The 18,630-nt window shown below is 46.7% G+C and overlaps 1 protein-coding gene across 5 annotated transcripts; it reads left to right on the forward strand.

Annotated features, from left to right (window-relative positions):
• Positions 1 to 1,818: 1,818 nt before the first annotated feature.
• Positions 1,819 to 17,719, forward strand: DRC7 (dynein regulatory complex subunit 7). 5 transcript variants are annotated; one of them, XM_057430468.1, is made up of 17 exons: positions 1,819 to 1,986; positions 2,419 to 2,578; positions 3,636 to 3,761; positions 5,387 to 5,581; positions 5,906 to 6,049; positions 6,372 to 6,590; positions 7,270 to 7,380; positions 8,285 to 8,354; positions 8,852 to 8,980; positions 9,825 to 9,953; positions 10,891 to 11,105; positions 11,635 to 11,850; positions 12,983 to 13,093; positions 14,498 to 14,608; positions 15,615 to 15,809; positions 16,313 to 16,452; positions 17,468 to 17,719. In XM_057430468.1, exons 1-17 carry the CDS (start codon positions 1,856 to 1,858, stop codon positions 17,556 to 17,558), a joined length of 2,493 nt encoding a protein of 830 aa, XP_057286451.1. In that variant the 5' UTR covers positions 1,819 to 1,855; the 3' UTR covers positions 17,559 to 17,719. The 5 variants fall into 5 exon arrangements, with proteins under 5 accessions (XP_057286451.1, XP_057286452.1, XP_057286453.1 ...); XM_057430469.1 differs by lacking the exon at positions 8,852 to 8,980; XM_057430470.1 differs by lacking the exon at positions 5,906 to 6,049.
• The last annotated feature ends 911 nt before the right edge of the window (positions 17,720 to 18,630 follow it).

Here is an 18,630-nt window from a genome sequence, read left to right on the forward strand (position 1 = left end):
CCCTTCCTATTAGCAGATTGCTCTTGACCACTGACCCTATTCACTGCCCTTGTGGGATCCCAAATAGGGCAGTATCCACAAAATCCCCAGGAATGTGCCATTTTGTGCATCCAGCTGTTTTGTGGTACCTGCTTTTGACGCAGCAGTAACAGCAGATACCAGAGCAGAACATTGTGAAGGCCAGATAACTGTGTACTCAATACATGCAGTTTCGCAACCAGAATGTACAGTTGCTTTGGCTGGTTTCTTAATGACTTCTGACATTTAAGATCTGGTGAGAGATGAAGGGATGAGGGCTTAGTGGCTTAGTCCTACCATGCTTTGTGTGGGAAACAGTAACAGGCAGTTACAGTAACAGCAGTAATCACTCAAGGTGAAGATTCTTAAATATATATTGACTATGTATGTGCATTAATTGCTACAGTCATCACAACAAAGAGGCAAATGTGAACATCCAACCACCCAGGTTTTTTCCTAACCACAATGAAAACCAGAAAACAAGTGTTTAGCACTTTACCTTGCTTACAGCCTAATGAACAACCCATTAGAAAAAGAAGCAGAAAGAAAAGGCCTCCTGCCATCCCTGGCTGCCAGGTTTTGCGAGAGAATCTCTGCTTTCCATTATGTGTCGTACAAAGCAGTTGACAGAAGCTTGCACGAACTCACTTAGGGAAGTGAAAGCAGCACAGCCCAAAGGCTTAGGAAGCAACAGACGAATAGGATGGGGGGGGTGGGGGGGGTGTGTGTGTGTCTTTGCAGTTTTGTTATTATTAAAAAAAAAAAGAGAGTGGAACTGTGAGTTTCAGAGCAGCTTCTTGGTCTCGGGGGAGCTGTTTGAAGAGCTGTCCCAGCGAGCAGGGTTTGGCTGCTTCCCCCCGCTTTGCCCGAGTGTCAACTGGCAGAGGGGGCTGCAGCATACACGGAGCAGGAGCTCAGCCAGCGAGGCGCTCAGACCAGCGGTGGGGAGAGCCGGGGGTGCGTGCTGAGCACCTGCGGAGACCCCGCGGGCAGCCGGGGCCTGGGGAGGGCTGGTGGCCCCCCCGGGGTGGGGGGAGACCTGAGGAGGGGGCCGGGAGGAAGCCCCTCGGTGAAGGCTGGGGTAGGCTAGGGGGAAGGCGCCGGGGGAGGCCGCAGGCCCCGCCACGGCCCCGCGCTGCCTCTGTGCCGGCGTTGCCATAGTGCGGGTGCTGGGCAGCAGCGGCGCGGACAGGGAGCGGCAGCGGCAGACCGGGGCCGCAGAAGCAGTGCCGAGGCCGGGGAGCAGAGCTGGGCCCTCCGTGCCCCCAACTGCAAGGTCTGTGCTTCAGATATCTCTGTGAGCCCCACGGGTCAGCCTGACCACGGGGAGCGGGAGAAAAGCAGCCCCCACGTCCTCGAGAGGGTATCAGTAACAAACAGCCTTTGTCCTTGGAGGCTGCTGAGCACTGCTGAACGGCCCGCTTGCTTCAAGGTCTCTGCGCTGCCGGCTCGGCTCCGTGTATCCCCGAAGGCTGTGGCAGGGCCATCAGCTGGTGCCTGGAGGATTCCAGAGCCGTCTTCCAGCTGGCAGAAGCCCAAGCGGGTCAGAGGATGCAGCAAGGCATCACAAGAGTGCGTGCAGCACGACCATACAGCATGGTGTGCTGAGCCCGGCTCCCCTGGTTAGTATGACACCCAGCAGCATGCAGCCGCTTACTCCTCAAGCCTAGTCCGACCTCAGATTCAGTGCTCACTCCTCACTGTTACAACTCGGCTGTGCTCACATACTAAATCACTGTGGCCAGCATGATAATATTTCTGTGTTGCTGTGTATCTGGGTCCCACCCCTGAGTTCTCCGTGGTGCATGCGTTTCTGTAGTTCCCCAGAGGAGGCAGAATGGACGCCCTGGAGGAGACGGAGGAAGATGAACAAAGAGTGGAAGAAAAGCTGGGGGGTTTGGCAGTCAGTGATGACCTCCAGGATGTGGAGACAAAGGTGCCTGTGGAGCAAGACTGTCTCCCAAAGCAGTAAGTCCTGTGTCAGCTGGTTGCTGGCATAAGCATAGATGATTCCTTGGGGGTCCACAGGGGGAAGGCACATGTGTGGATGGCACATGTGGTCCCCTGGCACAGGGAGGGGAGTGAGCGAGTTTCATATGCCTGGTTTGTCTGTGCAAGAGTGGGCATGTGTAAGAAAAAGTAACTCACTTCATTGCACATGCATTCGCTGCTGTCATGGCACTATACAAAGATCCCTTCAGCCTCTGGGTGTATGTCAGCTTGCCATCACTCCAGAGAAGATTGGCTATGCCAAAATCATGACCGTGGGTATGATCCCCTTTGTTCCTAGGGAAGAGGGAGCCCTGCCATGTTTTGATAGCAGGTCATCTTGCCTGAATTGCTCCTGGCTTACCTCTGTCTTTTTGCCTCCTCCTGCCCTGGAATTGATTTTGGCTGTAGCTCCGTTGACATGTCCCAGTTACCGTCCTCATATAAGACCAATTCGCCCAAGGAAAAGCAGCTGCTGCACATCGCTGACAATTTCCTCCGGCAGTATATTCACCTCTGCCCTAACCGCAAGCCGCTCTTCCTCCACCCAGTCAACGAGTGTGGAGTGGAGGTATGGGGTGGTGTGGGGCTTGGGCACATGTGCTGAGCAAGGACAGCCCTTCCTTGGGAATGGGAACCCACTTGCTGTGCCCACAGCACACTGAACAGGCACCCAGCACCCTGGGAACACCCCAGCTATCCAAATCAAGTGTTGTAGCACGCACATGATGGTGGTACCCTGTGGGCTGCAGGCAGCTTGCAGCCCTGCAGCGCAATGCTTTGGAAACAAAAAAGACCATAGAAACATAAAGGAAAGTAAAAGAAACACATGAAATAGATAAGGTTCAGACTTAATCACAGATATGGAATCTGAATCCAGAGTTAGATCTTCCTCTGAACTTTGCAGAAGTTACAGGGAAGGAAGTGCACATGGAAGTTTGTCTGGTTTTGTTCAGGATTGGATCCAAGCTTCACAACTGCTGTCTAGTTCTGCACCTGATCTGCCCCCTGGCATCTGGAATTGCTACTATGGATCAGCTTTCCCCAGCATTTAGTATAAATTGAAAGAGTGTGGGTTTAGATTAGACATTAAGAAGTTCTTTCATGTGAGGGTGGTGAAGCCCTGGCACAGGTTTCCCAGAGAAACTGTGGCTGCCCCATCCCTGGCAGTTTTCAAGGCCAGGTTGAACAGGGCTAGAAGCAACCTGGTCTAGTGGAAGGTGTCCCTGCCTGTGGTAGGGGACTGGAATTGGATGAGCTTTAAGCATCCTTCCAACCCAAGCAATTCTATGATTCTACGATTAACATGCTAGGCAAAAAATGCTGAATGTTGTAAAAAGCTGGAAAGGGCAGTAGCTGTTTGTCTTGCTTGAAAACTAAGGGCAGAACTGGCTCACACCTGTAATGTGTCTGGGCTGAGCTTGAATTTTTAGGCAACAGACAAGCAGATGGCCTCTCAACCTGTGCAATTTCCATCTTAGAACTGGTGAGGAGGGTTTCTGATGCTGTTGATATGCCGTAGGGAGGTCCTGAATGTGAGCTGCCACATCCAGGGATGTTCTGAGGATGGCTTTGGACAAGAGACTCAGACATCTGTGGGTGACCAAAGTCCTCTTGTTGCCCTACAGAAGTTTGTGAGCACAACAGTGAGGCCAACCCTGCTGCCTTACACGGAGCTGTATGACTGGGATGGCTGTGCCAGCTTCGTCTCAGATTACCTCGTTATGGAGCCCCTTGAGTGCCCTATCACTCTGGTAAGAAAGGGGCTGCAGTCCCATCAGAAACAGCCCCATAATGGAGGTGCCAGAGGGGTCTGTTGGCAGATCCCCTGATCTTTCCAGGCCCTGCACACTGTGGACCTGTAATCCCAGTACACATGCAGTGTGGTACCTGCCCAGGAGCTAAGCACCATTTCTGCAAGATGGGGCCTGACCATGCTCCCAGTCATTTCATATGACCAGCTGTCTACTGTGGGTTGCAATGGTGATGAGATTCCCCTCAAAGACCAAAACACCTTGGAACAAAGGAGTGTATCCTAGGGGATGATGTTTGAACTCAGTGACCTGTTCTTAGGGGCGCTAGACACTTCTATTCCTGTTTTGGGGATATTTTGCAGTGGCTGAAGGGAGATTTCTCAACTGGCAAGAAGGAATGATACCAGAATTTGGGCAAGTTCTTGGCTGGTGTGAATTTAGCTTATGGGTCTTTTGCTTTAAAACATTGCAGACAGACCAGCTAGAGGTGGAAGTTAAGCCCTTCTCCAGAGTTGTGGTTAGCATTAAATTTTCAGCAGTTGGATGAGCTTGTCCTGCCTATCTCTCCCTATGGTTAAATTTGTCACCAGATTTAGGTCAGAATTTTCCCACACCACTTTGGAGAGGACTTCTGGGGTCTGTGGCTGTCATGTTAGAGGGGTATTTCCTCAAAGCCTTTGATCAGCCTGTCAGTGTCCCTTGTGTCTGAGCAGCCTGTCTGCATCCCGTTGGGCACCCTTTATACCTTGCAGGTCCCCTTACACTGTGCTGTGCTTAGGGTCATACAGGTGTTAAGGTGCTATTTGTGGTTCGATAGATGATTACTGATTTCCTTTAGAACCATGAGGTTCTAAATCAACCAGGCTGGAAAAGACCGTTAAGATCAAGTCCAACCACTCCCCAGCACTGCCAAGGCCACCGCTGAACCATGTCACTAAGGGCCTTGTCTACACAGTTTGTGAACTGTTCCAGGGATGGTGATTGCACCATCAGTACTGCAGCAGCACCAGGTAAGATTTTGAAGCTCTTTCTTGTCAGTTAAAGAAAACAACAGACTCTAAGATACTCTCTGTAAAGAAGTCATCCTTCATGTCTCCCTGATCCACCACTTGCATGGTAAATGGTCCTCGGAGCAGGCATAGTTGGGTCGGGTTTGACAATATCTATTTTGGACATAAATGTTAGTTCTGCACTACAGTGATGCCCACATCAATCACAGATGCAATCACAGAAACAAAAAATCAACTGAGGTTGATGCTATACCAATAATCCAGTAATTCGGAGGCACACAGTTTCATATCTTTGCTCTTGGGCCTGATGTACTGTTGGACAGTGTGATTTGGCTTTCTTGTGTACTGGTCATTCTACATCGGGTTTAGATTTCTTCTCTGTCCCCACCAAGAGGGAAACCCAACTTTCTCTATCCCAACCCCACTCATGTTTTGAATATAAGTTAAATAGTTTTCCCACAGTGGCTTATATATAGGAATTTTATGTAACAGATTCTCTATGGGTGCAGAACCCAGGGATATGGGCAATGCCCTCTTACCTCTCCTGCTTTCTGCCTGGTGTATGTTTCAGCTTCACAAGACAAGCACTGCAGGCATGTATCTCTCTCTTTCAAGCCCAGTTCACTTTATTCCCCGACCACCACCCTGAAACACCAGCGAGGGAACTGCTTTGACTTCAGCGTGCTGCTGTGCTCCATGCTGATTGGGGCCGGGTATGATGCCTACTGCGTGCAGGGCTATGCCACCCTTGAGACATGCACCCTGGATGAAACGCAGGAGCTGTGCCCACTGCTCAGGAAGCCACCAGAGGTGAGACCTGCAGGGAGGAGCCCAGCATGCATGCTTAGCCTTTTCATTTCCAGTGAGCTCCAGAGGTGAGCTAAGAGGAACAGCTTCAGGCCCACACTGGGTTTCAGTCTGTACCAAAGAGGGACCTCACCAAATGAATCTTTTGAGTGAGTTTCTACAGTTCCTTAAGAGAAGCCAACTTCTTTGGCTTCACTGAATTCCTGCTTACTAGGTCCAGTATTGCAAATGGCAAAGGGCTGGGAACTGAGAGGTACCTGTAAGCCTTGGCTTTTCTCCCTTCTGTTGATCTCTGCTGAGTTTCACAGCAATATCCTGCTTTTGTAGACACAGGTATCAAAAGAGGAGGTGAAGAAAAAGTATAGAATTAAGCCCCTACCAGACATGCAGAGCAAGTTTGAGCTTCAGCAGGAGGCCAAGAAGGCAGCAGCAATTGAAGCTTCTCAGAAGGACAAGGAAAGAGACAAGAAGGTAAGAAAAAAGGTCCACCTCACTGTAAACACCAGGGTCAAGAGATGAGATACAGAGAATGGCTGACCAAGGAAAAGAGCTCACTGGCCTCCTCTGTGAAGTATGACACAACCCTGAGCATGGAGATGAGCACTTGGCCTCTGGGAACCCAGCCTGTGCTGGCATAGCAGTGTGTACTGAGTATGTGCTACCTCACTCTTCAGAAGAGTGTTAAGTCCCTGGAGACCTTTAGAAGTGGTCAGAGGAGAGAATAAGATTGCCATTGGTTAGACTAAGTAGCAATAAAATGGCAGTAATTACTGTTCTGTCCTCTGTGATACAGGAAGCGGGAAAGCCAAAGTGTGAACCTTTGCATGGCTTGCGGGTGCACGCATGGGTTTTGGTTCTGTCTGGGAAGAGGGAGGTTCCTGAGACCTTCTTCATCAACCCCTTCACGGGAAACAGACACAACACCACAGATAAACGCTTCCTTGGGATTGAAAGCGTCTGGAACCACAGGAACTACTGGGTGAATATGCAGGACTGCAGGCATGGCTGCAAGGTAATGAGCCCTTTGGCGCCCCATGCCTGGGATGGACAGTTGAGCCAACCAGAGTCCTGGGGAAGTCCAAGATAAGTTGTGATCCCAGTTCCACTTAACCATTCCTTGTGTTGGCTCTGGTCATGTTGCTGTGATGACATAGGCTCTGAACTACTCCAGGACATTCCAGACCCCGAGCTAGCAAATATGGATCATACCTATTAAACCCCTAGAGTGCTAGAATGTCAGCTTTTAAGGCTGCATGGATGCTCATTCTCCCAAACAACAGCTTTTAAAGCAGAGGATGTTTTGAGCCACACCTCAGCTACTCCCCAGCTGACATAAAGTCTAGGAGCCAAGAGTCTGACTTACAGCAACTTGACTCTGGGACTATACGTGCCCCAGGGAAGGAGGCAGAAGCATCCTCAGCAACTTTGATTCATCTGTGGCAGAGGCATCATGAGGAAAGGGGTCTGCAGTCCTTTAGGCACAGGGGCAGTCTTTGGGGTCCCACTAGCCAGCCATGGGTCTGACACCCACCTCAGTGAGATGCAGGGTCTGTCCTTTATAACTCTCAGGATTATAAAGGTCTGTCCTTTATAACCTGACAGCCAGCCAGGTCCAGAGCACTGCAGGTGGGCAGAGGCAGCCTTCAGTTTAGTGCCCTTGTAGCTAAATGGGTTTGTTCTGTATGGCCTAGGATCTCATCTTTGACTTGGGTGACGCTGTCCACTGGGAAATAATGCTTTCAGAGAGCAACCCTCTTCAGCTGCTCCCTGAGGAGGAAGAAGAGTTATTTGACAGTGACACAGTGAGTAACTCAAATGGCTCTCGTGCAGTGGGGATGCTCTGTTGAACTGGTATGCTGGTAGGCCCACGTATGTCTGCCTGCCTGCTGCCCCCTCCAGGTTAAGTCACTATTACTCCAGCTGAGTTTTAATTGGCACTTTCAATTCCTTCTCAATCTTCAACAGTTCTAATGCTTTTTGAAGCAGGACTTCACGTGGTACTTCTGGTGTCCTCAGTGGCTCGGGATCTCTGTAGGCCTCCAGTGCATTGACCTTTGAGATGAAATCAGTAAAAGAAATAAAGTAAAAACAGACATTTTCCTGGACATTTTTGCCCTGCTGGTCAGCATCCAGCCCTCCAGGCTGCTAGGTGGAGCTGCCAACCAAGTGTAGAAACAATGTATGTACTCTAATATAAAAGAAGTCCTGGGTACTGGAAGCAAAAGATGGTATGTTGTCCTGTTGGGAGAACACAGCATGATAAAACAGGCACTGCACCAGCATGGCAGGACAGAAGAACACCAATAAAAGCATGTTCCCTCCTGTTATCTGCCCTTCTCAGACTGTGCCCACAAACAGGGAGCAAAGTGTCCTCCACAGTCTACATAACGTTGGTAATCAAGTTTGAATGCTGAGTGTCCTGTTCATCCCCTGTCCAGCAGGAACATTAGCCAGGAGAAGAAAATTCCATTAGTCTAATGTAGGGATGTGCTACTGAGAGTGTGGGGATGCAGTAAAGCTCTCCTTCCACATAAATGCAGTGTGCTGCTTTCCTCTGTCCTTGGGCTATGTGTGATCAACATAGCTCTTACAGCTGTGCCACAGTGTGCCCGAGCTGAGTCTGAGCTCTGGTCACTGCACCAAAAGGTCTCCTGGCACAGTAAGTGAAGGTGCCAGCAACGCAAATCTCTTTTTCTGTGTCATCAGGAGAGAGAGAAGAGAATGAGTTTTGACGTGCCACCATCGTGGGTAGCCCCAATTCGGATACCTCCCAGACGTATGTACTCTTTTGCATATTGCTTTGCCCCCAGGTACTCTTTTAGTGGATTTGGGGTATTTGTTTAGCTCAAGAGTTCTCCCTTCAGGATGGACAAGATACAACAGTGAAGTGCAGCAGATGGAGGCAGCAACAGCCATTAGGTTGAATGCTTGCCCTCGGTGCACTGTCTCATGCTGCGTGAGAACCCCCCCAAAACTCCCCTCGCACAGACACACTGTGTTTTCCTGCCAGATAAAGATCATCCCAGTTTTGCCTGCAATTGACTTTCTGTTCCAGTTATGCTCCTGCATTATCAAATACCTGCGTTGGGAGAGAAATGAGTTATTATACTATTACAGCTTTAAGGCAGGGTCTGAACAGCTTTGCTGGCAGCTGAATGTGATCAATAAATGCATGGCTTCCCTTAGACTGTGGCTTGCTCCCTCTTGAATTCTTTTTCCTTGGGCTGAATACAGGGGAGTAAATCTTTATGACACCTCTATCTCTCACTGCAGAGTTTGAGACCCGCTATTGCCAGGGGAAGAAGGTGACTCTGTACAACAAGGCAAAACTGAAGAAATGGGCACCATACCTGAATGGCAATGGGCTGGTGCAGCGCCTCACCATCTACGCAGGGCCAGACTGTAAGAGGGATGGGTCAACAACTGAGCAGGCACAACCGGGTTCTGTTGGTGGGAAGGGGTAGGATGTCCCCTTTCTGCCAGGGTCTCTCTTGTGCTTTCCCATCCTCCTTTCACATTTGGGTGGAACTGTCTACTGCATTGTTTCATCAGGCTGTCTGTCAAGGCCCAGAACTCTCCAGCATTGCTAGGGAATCCTGTGAGAGTTTTGAGTCTTTTTTACAGCCCGTTGGTGAGGCTGTGCAGTGCCACAGGTCAGCTGCTTGGATTTTCAGTCTTCAGAGAAATGGAAGTCTGGTTTGATGTGATCCGATAGCATCACTATTCCCACTGGTGCTGATGGAAGCCATAGAAATATCCAGACTGTGTGCTTTCTGTGGGCACAGAATGGCAAATACTCAGACTGTGGATATTTCTGTACTCAGAAGCATTATTCTTTGGTCCAAGAAACAGTGTAGATTCCTAACTGAACATCCAGTGTCCTGTCCTCAGTCCTCTTGGATAGTGTAATATCCCCATCTCATTTTCCTTAACTCCTGACACTATCATAAAGTATTTGGGATGGAATTTCTCTTGCCTAAATGTAGCCATGTGCCATGCCACCTTCTCCCCCTGAGCTGACTACTTCTTGTTGATGGAGAGGAATAATCTCTCCTAAGGTATAATTTATCTACTCAAATGTAGCTTAGGATTCATCTACAAAATGCCCTGTGCACAGGGCCAGTTCCAGTGACTGTACTGCATCAGAAGCACAGGGTGCTTGCACAGACACTGAGGGTGAATAACATGAATCTTAGAACCTCCAACAGGGTGTCGTGGGGTTGTGAAATGCTTTGTCTCCTGCCAGATACTGATGTAGTGGAGGTGAGAGAGTGGTTTGAAAACCGAGAAGACATCCTGGTTAGGAGAGAAGTGAATAAACAAACGCAGCTCACCACAGACTACTTCAGCAAAGGACATTCCTTCTGTCTTAAAGGTATTCAGGTTATCTGGCAGCCACTGCAGCTGGTAGGACTCCATGTGGATCCTTCCAGCAGTGGCAAAAGCCCAATGGTGGGGGTGCAGAAAACTTGTGGGATGAATTGCCTAGATAAATAATATGGTATCCAGTAGAGAGTAGAGAATTGGATTGTTGGCTTACAGTGCTGGAGAGTGCTTCCCCCCAGCATAACAGGAGAAAAATACATACCTATCATATATATGGTGATCCAATTTACTTTTACCAGTAGAGGTGATAGTAGTAGAAACTTTCTTCTTAGGATTACAGAATCACAGACTGGTTTGGGTTGGAAGGGACCTTAAAGCTTGTCCAGTTCCAACCCCCTCCATGGACATGGACACCTTCCACTAGAGCAGGCTGCTCCAAGCCCCGTCCAGCCTGGCCTTGAACACTGCCAGGGATGGGGCAGCCACAGCTTCTCTGGGCAACCTGTGCCAGGGCGTCAGCACGCCTCACAGGGAAGAAATTCTGCCTAAGGCCTTGGTTCAATCTCCCCTCTGCCAAGTTAAAGCCGTTCCCCCTTGTCCTGTCCTAACAGGTCCTTGTCAAAAGCCAATTTCCAAAAAGTCCCTCTTTTGGTCTGTCAGTGTTGTGCAGCTGGGGGAGAGAAAATCCTGCATCAGATCTGTTGCTCAAGCAGCATTTCACCCAGAGGCTGTGCCCATTCCTGATTTGGAAAAAGCAGGGTCCAGGCTCCACTCACTGCTGCATTACTGTGTAAGGAAGGCAGTGACCCTGCAAAGTCATCCTGCCGTCCTTAGGCCATGACATGTTGGTACACAACAGTGAGATTACATTCCCTTCTTACACTCTTGGGTGCATTTGATTTATTGGCTGCTGAAGAAAATGAGACTTCCTCTGGATACACTCATGTTCACCGTATCATAGCTGCTAATGTCTCTTACATCCTCAGCTCACACCTATACGTTGCTGGAGCCCAAGACTGGACATACAATGGAGTTTTACAATGAGGCGCGAGTTGATGGCCTCCAGAAGCGTGTTGAAACTGCTAGTGAGATGACAGAGTACTTCATGGGGCGGGATGACTTTCTTTACCTCCGGCATGTTGACTTTGGCAAACAAGGAGACGAAACACAGAGAATTGACATGAACTCCAAACCTATCAGGGTACGGTCAAGGCAGGAACAGAAGAATATCTGTTATAGTGATATTTATACTGTGCAGAACATACTGTCTAGGGCTCTAGGTTCATTTTCAGTGGACACAGCCAACGCAAAGCTCCAGATGAGATATAGAGCCTTGCTCAGCTGTTGTGTCTCATGGTTGTTTGCCTGACAGAGAGCTACAATGTGACCAGTTGTCACCAACTGCATTGAGCAGCTAGAATGAAACTGGGAGGTGTGTCAGAGGAAAGGAAAAAAAGTTTGACTGTGATTTTGGAATGAGATTTTCACAGGACTTAAAACTACTAAAACGATCTCATGTTCTGACCCCAAACTAATAACATTTTAGGTTAAGCAGCTTTGCACTATTTTCCTCAGGCACAGGAAAGAAGAGTAGGACTATGGGCTAAGAGATGCCATTGTAATCCAGGCAGAAAAGCCCAATTTTTCCCTTGGGTTTTTACCCAACTCTGCAAATCTTCCCAGGTTTTTTGTCTGATCTGCTTTTGTCTCTCTTTTTTCACCCCCTTTAGCAAATCAAGGAGTGTTTTCACAGAAACCCAGAAAAGCCTGCTGACGAAGATGTCGCAGAATGTATCTTCCTGATCACAGAGGAGTACATCCATCTGACATACCACCTCAAAGATAAATACATTACTGCCTCAAAGAAGCTTTTCCACAAACTGCCAGAGAGGGCTAGTAAAGAACATGAAGTCTTCATGACCCCAGACACATGCATCACGTACCAGGTATGAAGGAAAACTACTTATATTGAAGTTTTTCTAGAGCACAAGACACAAAGGGAAGGTGAAATGTCAGTGGAAGAACTCCAAGCATGCCTTATTCCTCTGCTCCGTGTGCACACCTCCCTCACAGACAGCCTCCGTGCTGACAGCACAAATGCCCCTGGAGATGCACTGTCCTGCTAGAATGTAGGACATAATGTAGCATGAAAGGCTTGCTGTGGCCATGCCTGAGGTCATCTTCCTAGACCTGGTCATCAGGCAGCACAGGCACTGCGATCTTTCAGGGTGCTGGTTCGGCAGCTGTTGGGCTCAGTCCTGTGGATTCATGGCACAGAAGTCAAAACTTCCTCTGCTGTTCTCTCTTGAAGAAGAGGTACAGCAGAGAAGCAGAGGGAGGCATCCCAGACATCCCATCCATTTCTACCATGGACTTCTTGGTTCATTTTGTTGCTTATATCTTGCAAAGTTTACCCTGCAGATGCAGAACAAGATGCTAAAGCTTAATGTGTTGCTGATAGACATGTAGATAGATGATTGATAGATAGATAGATAGATAGATAGATAGAGAGATAGATAGATAGATAGATAGATAGATAGATAGATAGATAGATAGATAGATAGATAGATAGATAGCCTTCAATAAAAGATGTTCTAAAATAAGTGGAGCGCTGTCATCAAGCCAAATTCTCTCATTTGGGGGGGGTCACTCCACTGACATCACTGATGTGAGTCTGTAACCATAAATTCTGCAGTGATGCTGTACAATTATACTTAGGAAAATCAAAGAGAGATTAAAAATACAGGATTTTTTAATGTTAAGCAAGTTTTCTTAAAGTTGCTGTTTTCCACTGGGGAGGATACACAGGGCACAAGTGCCATCCTTTCATCTCTAATCCTGCAAAACTGGTTCCAACCGTATAAAAGTGCAATATGTGCCATCTGCCTCACATTACTGATGGATTCAAAATCAAAATGAAGTCTAATAAAGTGTTTTCTATGGGTTAGATATTTCAGTGATGGAAGTCAGTGTCACTGTCTTGACTGTGGCAGAGTTGTGCCAATTTATGATGGCAGAATATCTGGTCCCATGCACCCAGAGAGTGCTACTGGCCTTCACTAGTTCATCTGCTTCCAGGCAGGGTCCTTTGAGAAAGGCAAGAGTTTGTTCCATCTCTACAACTTGTTGAAGGATCTGACAGCAAAAGAGAAGCGGGTGAAAGAACAAGTCCGGCAATCTGAAGCAGAGGTAACAGGGGAGGTGCCCACACTGGGTCAGAGTTGGTCAGACATGGGAATTATAGAATAGTTTGGGTTGGAAAGGACCTTAAAATCATCCAGTTCCAACCCCCTGCCACAGGCAGGGACACCTTCCACTAGACCATGTTGCTCAAAGCCCTGTCCAACCTGGGCTTGAACACTGCCAGGGATGGAGCAGCCACAGCTTCTCTGGGCAACCTGTGCCAGGGCCTCACCACCCTCACAGGGAAGAACTTCTTCCTTGGATCTAACCTGAACTTGCCATGTTTACATTTGAACCTACTGTCCCTTGTCCTATCACTACAGTCCCTGATGAAGAGTGCCTCTTCAGCATCCAAATAATTTGAGCTGACTGGTTGCCAAAGTATTCTCAACATAAGCTGTGGTAAAAATAAAACTGGTGCCACAGAGCTGGTCTCCATGCTGAATTCTTGAGCTTGCAGTCCAGCCATTGTTCAGTAAAGATGTAGCTGTAATGTATTTATGAAGAGTCACACACTTTCCAACTCCTGCTCTTACTCTTCATTCTCTGAAAGACAGTTTCAGGGAGCAAAGGACCGTGTATGAATTGTGGCATCTGGAAACATACCTGCCTTTTGCCTGAGAATGAGACCAAAACCAAAGGATATTGTATATGATATATCTGGTTGCTAGGCATTTCCAGGAAGTTCTAATCAAAACACTGAAGTAACTTTTTGTGAGAGCAGCTGTAGGGAAATACTTCATAAAATACATTGCTTGTACTGCTAATCACACTGTGACCCTGTAACAAATCCATGTTCTTTGTACTTGTACTTCATGTAGTACTTCTAGTACTTCATGCTAAATACAACCATTCTAGCAGATGGAGGAAAAGCTGCTGGATATTTTTAAATATTTTGCTTAGGAAGAGGAACCCCTGAAGGAGCTGGAGAAGTACTCAATTCTATTAGCCCAGAATACCAGTAGTAATTAAGAATAAGATTGCAGAAGTCTTTTTTTTTTTTCTCCAGAAATTTGAAGTTTGTTCCCTGTGACCTCATGAACACCTTGCCAAATTTCTCTCTCTTGATGTATCAATAGACAAAATATTCATATTGCTTATGCTGCATATCCTGTTGAGACTAAGACAAAGCTATCAGTGCAATTTCAGAAGTAGTTGCAAGACCATGACTTCAGAAGAGCTTAACACATAATAATTGTGTTCAAGAATTTAATACAAAGCAGCAACCTAAATATAAACCGCTATTAGCTTGACCTATGAGCAGAATATGGAGGTACTTGGATAGATCTCCTGTATTTAATCCTATACTGTATTTCTTGTACACAGCATCTGCTTGGCTAGCAGGTCAAGCATGTAAAAGTGCTATTGTTTTGTAAGAAAGCTGAAGGTTCTTTCTTTGATTTTTGGAAGGTGTTAACTATTCTGAAGATCCGTCAGACTGAAGAAGCCGATATTAAATTATCAGTTTCAATTTATAATAGAGACAGGAACGAAGAGAGAAGACGACATCATGAAGCCATGGTAGGTCAACTTCATTAATCCCAGTATTTCTTACATGTACAAAGTAAATCTAGAGAAAGCTTTTTCTGTCTGAGAATTGCCTCTGAGGAGCTGTTAGTACCATTAAAATACTTGGGATGATCCCCTAGCAAGTTAGCACAACTTCAGCTGAGTTCCCATTAAAACAACATAATCATGCTTTGAACTTCTGCAAAAATTTGCATCACCAAGACAGATTGTTGTTTTACTTTGTTTAATTGATAAAATAATGAACAAGTATTAGCTGAGAATAGGGATTCTAGTGGGGAATATGAGAATGGATTCCAAGGTGCATCTTTCTAGCCAGGCTCATTTTGTTAGGCAAACACACACTTTTTTGTGTGACAAGAATCAGTTGCTTTCTTGGGTTTCATTCTTACTTGCACAGCCAGTTTTGTTCCAGGATCTCTGTTGAGGAATTAAGAACTTAGAAATGTTCTGGAAAAATACAGAAATAATAATTTCTTTCAGCTTTTCCAAGATCTCCAGGATGCTTCTTGTGAATGTTTTTTAGACTGAACAGAGAGGTTATAAAAGGTGGTGCTAAATTTTACATGCCAAACTTCTGCTCAAAACAGGGGCAAAGATGCAAGAACCAGCTACTCACCAGCCTATAAACTTGTGTCACTCAAAACACCCTGTCCTAACGTCTTCCTGTCCTAATACAAAGAGATTTCATTGATCCCTTCTTGCACCTCAGTGGATTACACATTTTTTATAAGAGACATCTTTAAAATCAAGGAAATGAGGAGAAATGTTAAAAAGAATGATTGAAAAGAAACTACAGAATAAAAACCACACTAGGAAAGGGTTGATATGCAAAGCTAATGCAAAGCAGTAATTTTGATCAAACTAAGAAAAAGAAATATTATTTCCTTCCAGGGGTGGCCAAAGGGGAGGTGTTTTGGCCTTTGCTTTTGTTTTATCATGGAGTGTTTGGAGAAGTAGGTAAATGGGACCATGACTCTTTCTGTCCTTTCCCCTCTAGGAGAGCACTGTGAAGGATGAGCTCCTTGGACAGAAGAAACAGGATCTGGATTACCTAGCACCTTTCCTTATTCAAAATGGCTGCAGAGATAAGCTGAACCAGAAGCAGGCCCTGTGTGTCAGAGATGACTGCCTGACTGATTTTAAGCATCATCTCACTTACAAAATCAACCTCATCCAGGCTCGCCTTGAAAAGGTATTCCTAGTCTTGTTCCAGGATGTGCATGCTTTTGGAGTCTCTTCTGCACTGGCAGGAGGGTAACGTGCATCTGATTGTGACAGCAGGCAAGAAACAAACCTCCTTTGATTAAAGAGCCATAAACATGCCTGGGTTTATTTTTTTACTTTTTTTTTTTTTTTGGTGGTGTTGCTGTTGTTAGCATCTGAGATCAAAGAACAAAATAGCCCCAGGGTGAAAGTCCCTATCTCAGAGCTGATTTAGGTGCCCAGTGCTTTTTCACTACAGGGAGGCAACACATTGAGGTTTTGCTGCCTCCTGCTGTTCCACGTTTTGATGTCTCTCATTGTCTTGTTCGGTGAGACCTCATCTCAAACTTACTGCCGTCCGTGAAAGTAAACCAGCTCCAGTCTGTGGTTTCCTTCCTCTCAGCTCCCTGAACTTTGAGTTGCACTTCTGTGCGTCTTTGCTCCTTGCTCTTTTCCATTACCCTGACTCCTGGTTGCTTGCTCCCCCAACAGGCGGTGGAGGAGCTGCAAAAGAGGCACCTGTGGTTTCAAGAAAACAAGAACCAGCTCAACACAAAGGAGAAGAATGACTACCTCTCTAGTTGCTCTGAATCCATGTTCCATATCAACGTTCTAGAGCAGAGGCTCAACAGGTAACTGGACTGCCTAAGTAGTGCCCAGGGGAGGTCTACAAGTGAGCCCCCCAGGAACTGAGGCTATTTTAGAATCATAGAATCATAGAATAGTTATGTTGGAAAGGATTTTAAGATCATCAAGTTCCAACCCCCTGCCATGAGCAAGGACACCTCACACTAAACCATGTCACCCAAGGCTCTGTCCAACCTGGCCTTGAACACCACCAGGGATGGAGCATTCACAACTTCCCTGGGGAACCCATTCCAGTGCCTCACCACCCTAACAGTAAAGAACTTCTTCCTTATATCCAATCTAAACTTCCCCTGTTTAAGTTTTAACCTTGTCCTATCACTACAGTCCCTAATGAAGAGTCCATCCCCACCATCCTTGTAGGCCCCCTTCAGACACTGGAAAGCTGCTATGAGGTCTCCACACAGCCTTCTCTTCTCCAGGCTGAACAGCCCCAACTTTCTCAGCATGTCTTCATACAGAGATGCTCAAGTCCCCTGATCATCCTTGTGGCCCTCCCCTGGACTTGTTCCAGCAGTTCCATGTCCTTTTTATGTTGAGGACACCAGAACTGCACACAATATGCCAAGTGAGGTCTCTCAAGAGCAGAGTAGAGGGGCAGGATCACCTCCTTCGACCTGCTGGTCACACTCCTTTTGATGCAGCCCAGGATACGGTTGGCTTTCAGGGCTGCGAGCGCACACTGAAGCCGGCTCATGTTAAGTTTGTCATCAACCAACACCCCCGAGTCCTTCTCCACAGGGCTGCTCTGAATCTCTTCTCTGCCCAACCTGTAGCTGTGCCTGGGATTGCTCTGACCCAGTGTGGGACCTTGCACTTGTCATGGTTAAACTTCATAAGGCTGGCATCAGCCCACCTCACAAGTGTGTCAAAGGTCCTTCTGGATGGCATTCCTTCCGTCCAGCGTAGCAACTGAACCACACAGCTTGGTGTCATTGGCAAACAATACCCTACTCAATGTCCTGCTGCAGTTTTTCTCTGATATCCCCCTTCTTTTTCTAGGGAAAAGCAGATGGCGCCACAGAAATACCTTGCTCTAGAAGATAAGTTGTGCATGGATCCTCGCATAGCAGAGCATCTTGGTTACATCTGATTTCCTTATTCCTCCACACACCAGACACTGGGAATCAGTGCAGAAGCCTGAGAGGACCAGCCTGGAAAAACAGTGTGGAAAAGTTTTCCTACCTGGTCGCAGTAAATCTTTTGTTATTATCAGATTGTTGGAGATTTTAATAAACTTGTTGCATTCCCCTATCTTTTTATTTTCCCTCTTTTGTTTTAAGGCCCATCTACAGTTGCATCGTTTGTCTGTAATTCCATTATGCTTGAGACCCCAGATCCGAGTGAGACCTCACCTTTAAGGTCTGCTTCAGAAGCGGCTACAAATTATGCATGCTGTATTGCAGGACTCCTCCAAACCTACTACCTAGCTGCCCACAACAGGAGGAGGACTATTTGGGAATACTGATTCTTTTCCAACAAAATAACATTTTTGCAAATTTCTAATTTTATAATTTGGTTTTGTAAGTAGCACAAGCAAAGATCTTGAACTTGTAAGATCACAACAAATGTAACAAGTCTTGGACCTTATTGAGAGGTCAAACTTTGGATTTTAACATCTTTGTTTTTCTCTTTGAATGTCTCCACTCACAAATATTGGCAGACAGGGTAAAAAGTCACGAGTAAATCCAAAAGCATTCCCAATTGAATAAATTTTAGATAATCAAGTATTTTGGTTAATTCCCCAAGATCTACAAATGGAAGTCACTATGTGTGACATTTGTTGGTATGTGAGTCCCTGAACCTCGTAGGAGACAATCCCTAATGTACTCTGTAGTATATTGAGCACTATAGACACCCATGAGGGTTCCATCTACAGGTCCAGTCCCCCTAAGGGTCATCTTCAGTGAAGATTATACTGATTGCAGCTGGGGAAGGCAGGAGCTCACTGCTGTTATACCTCAGAGAAAGGGACATCACACCTGAAATAAGGCACATACTAGAGCAGACTGAACTTCTTGGATTATGTTAGCTGTCCATTTTAATGCAATAGATATACAAGAGAGCTTTTACAGAGAAACATCCACCCCAACTGCCTGTTTTATTGCAAGAGTAATTTCTCTCCTGTGTTGTTTGTTACGTTTTTAAGAGATGAACACAGTGTT

This window comes from Pezoporus wallicus, unplaced genomic scaffold (assembly GCF_028554395.1).
Source record: "Pezoporus wallicus isolate ANWC-B61680 ecotype Strahan unplaced genomic scaffold, APGP_CSIRO_Pwel_v1 contig_3573, whole genome shotgun sequence".
In the NCBI taxonomy this organism is placed as follows: domain Eukaryota; kingdom Metazoa; phylum Chordata; class Aves; order Psittaciformes; family Psittacidae; genus Pezoporus; species Pezoporus wallicus.

Excerpts from the sequence above, each read along its gene's own strand:
- DRC7 (XM_057430468.1), top strand. The coding sequence starts at position 1,856 with ATGGACGCCCTGGAGGAGACGGAGGAAGATGAACAAAGAGTGGAAGAA. Across the intron at positions 1,987-2,418 it reads CAAGACTGTCTCCCAAAGCA|CTCCGTTGACATGTCCCAGT; the intron begins GTAAGTCCTGTG and ends TTTTGGCTGTAG. Across the intron at positions 15,810-16,312 it reads TCCAGGCTCGCCTTGAAAAG|GCGGTGGAGGAGCTGCAAAA; the intron begins GTATTCCTAGTC and ends CTCCCCCAACAG.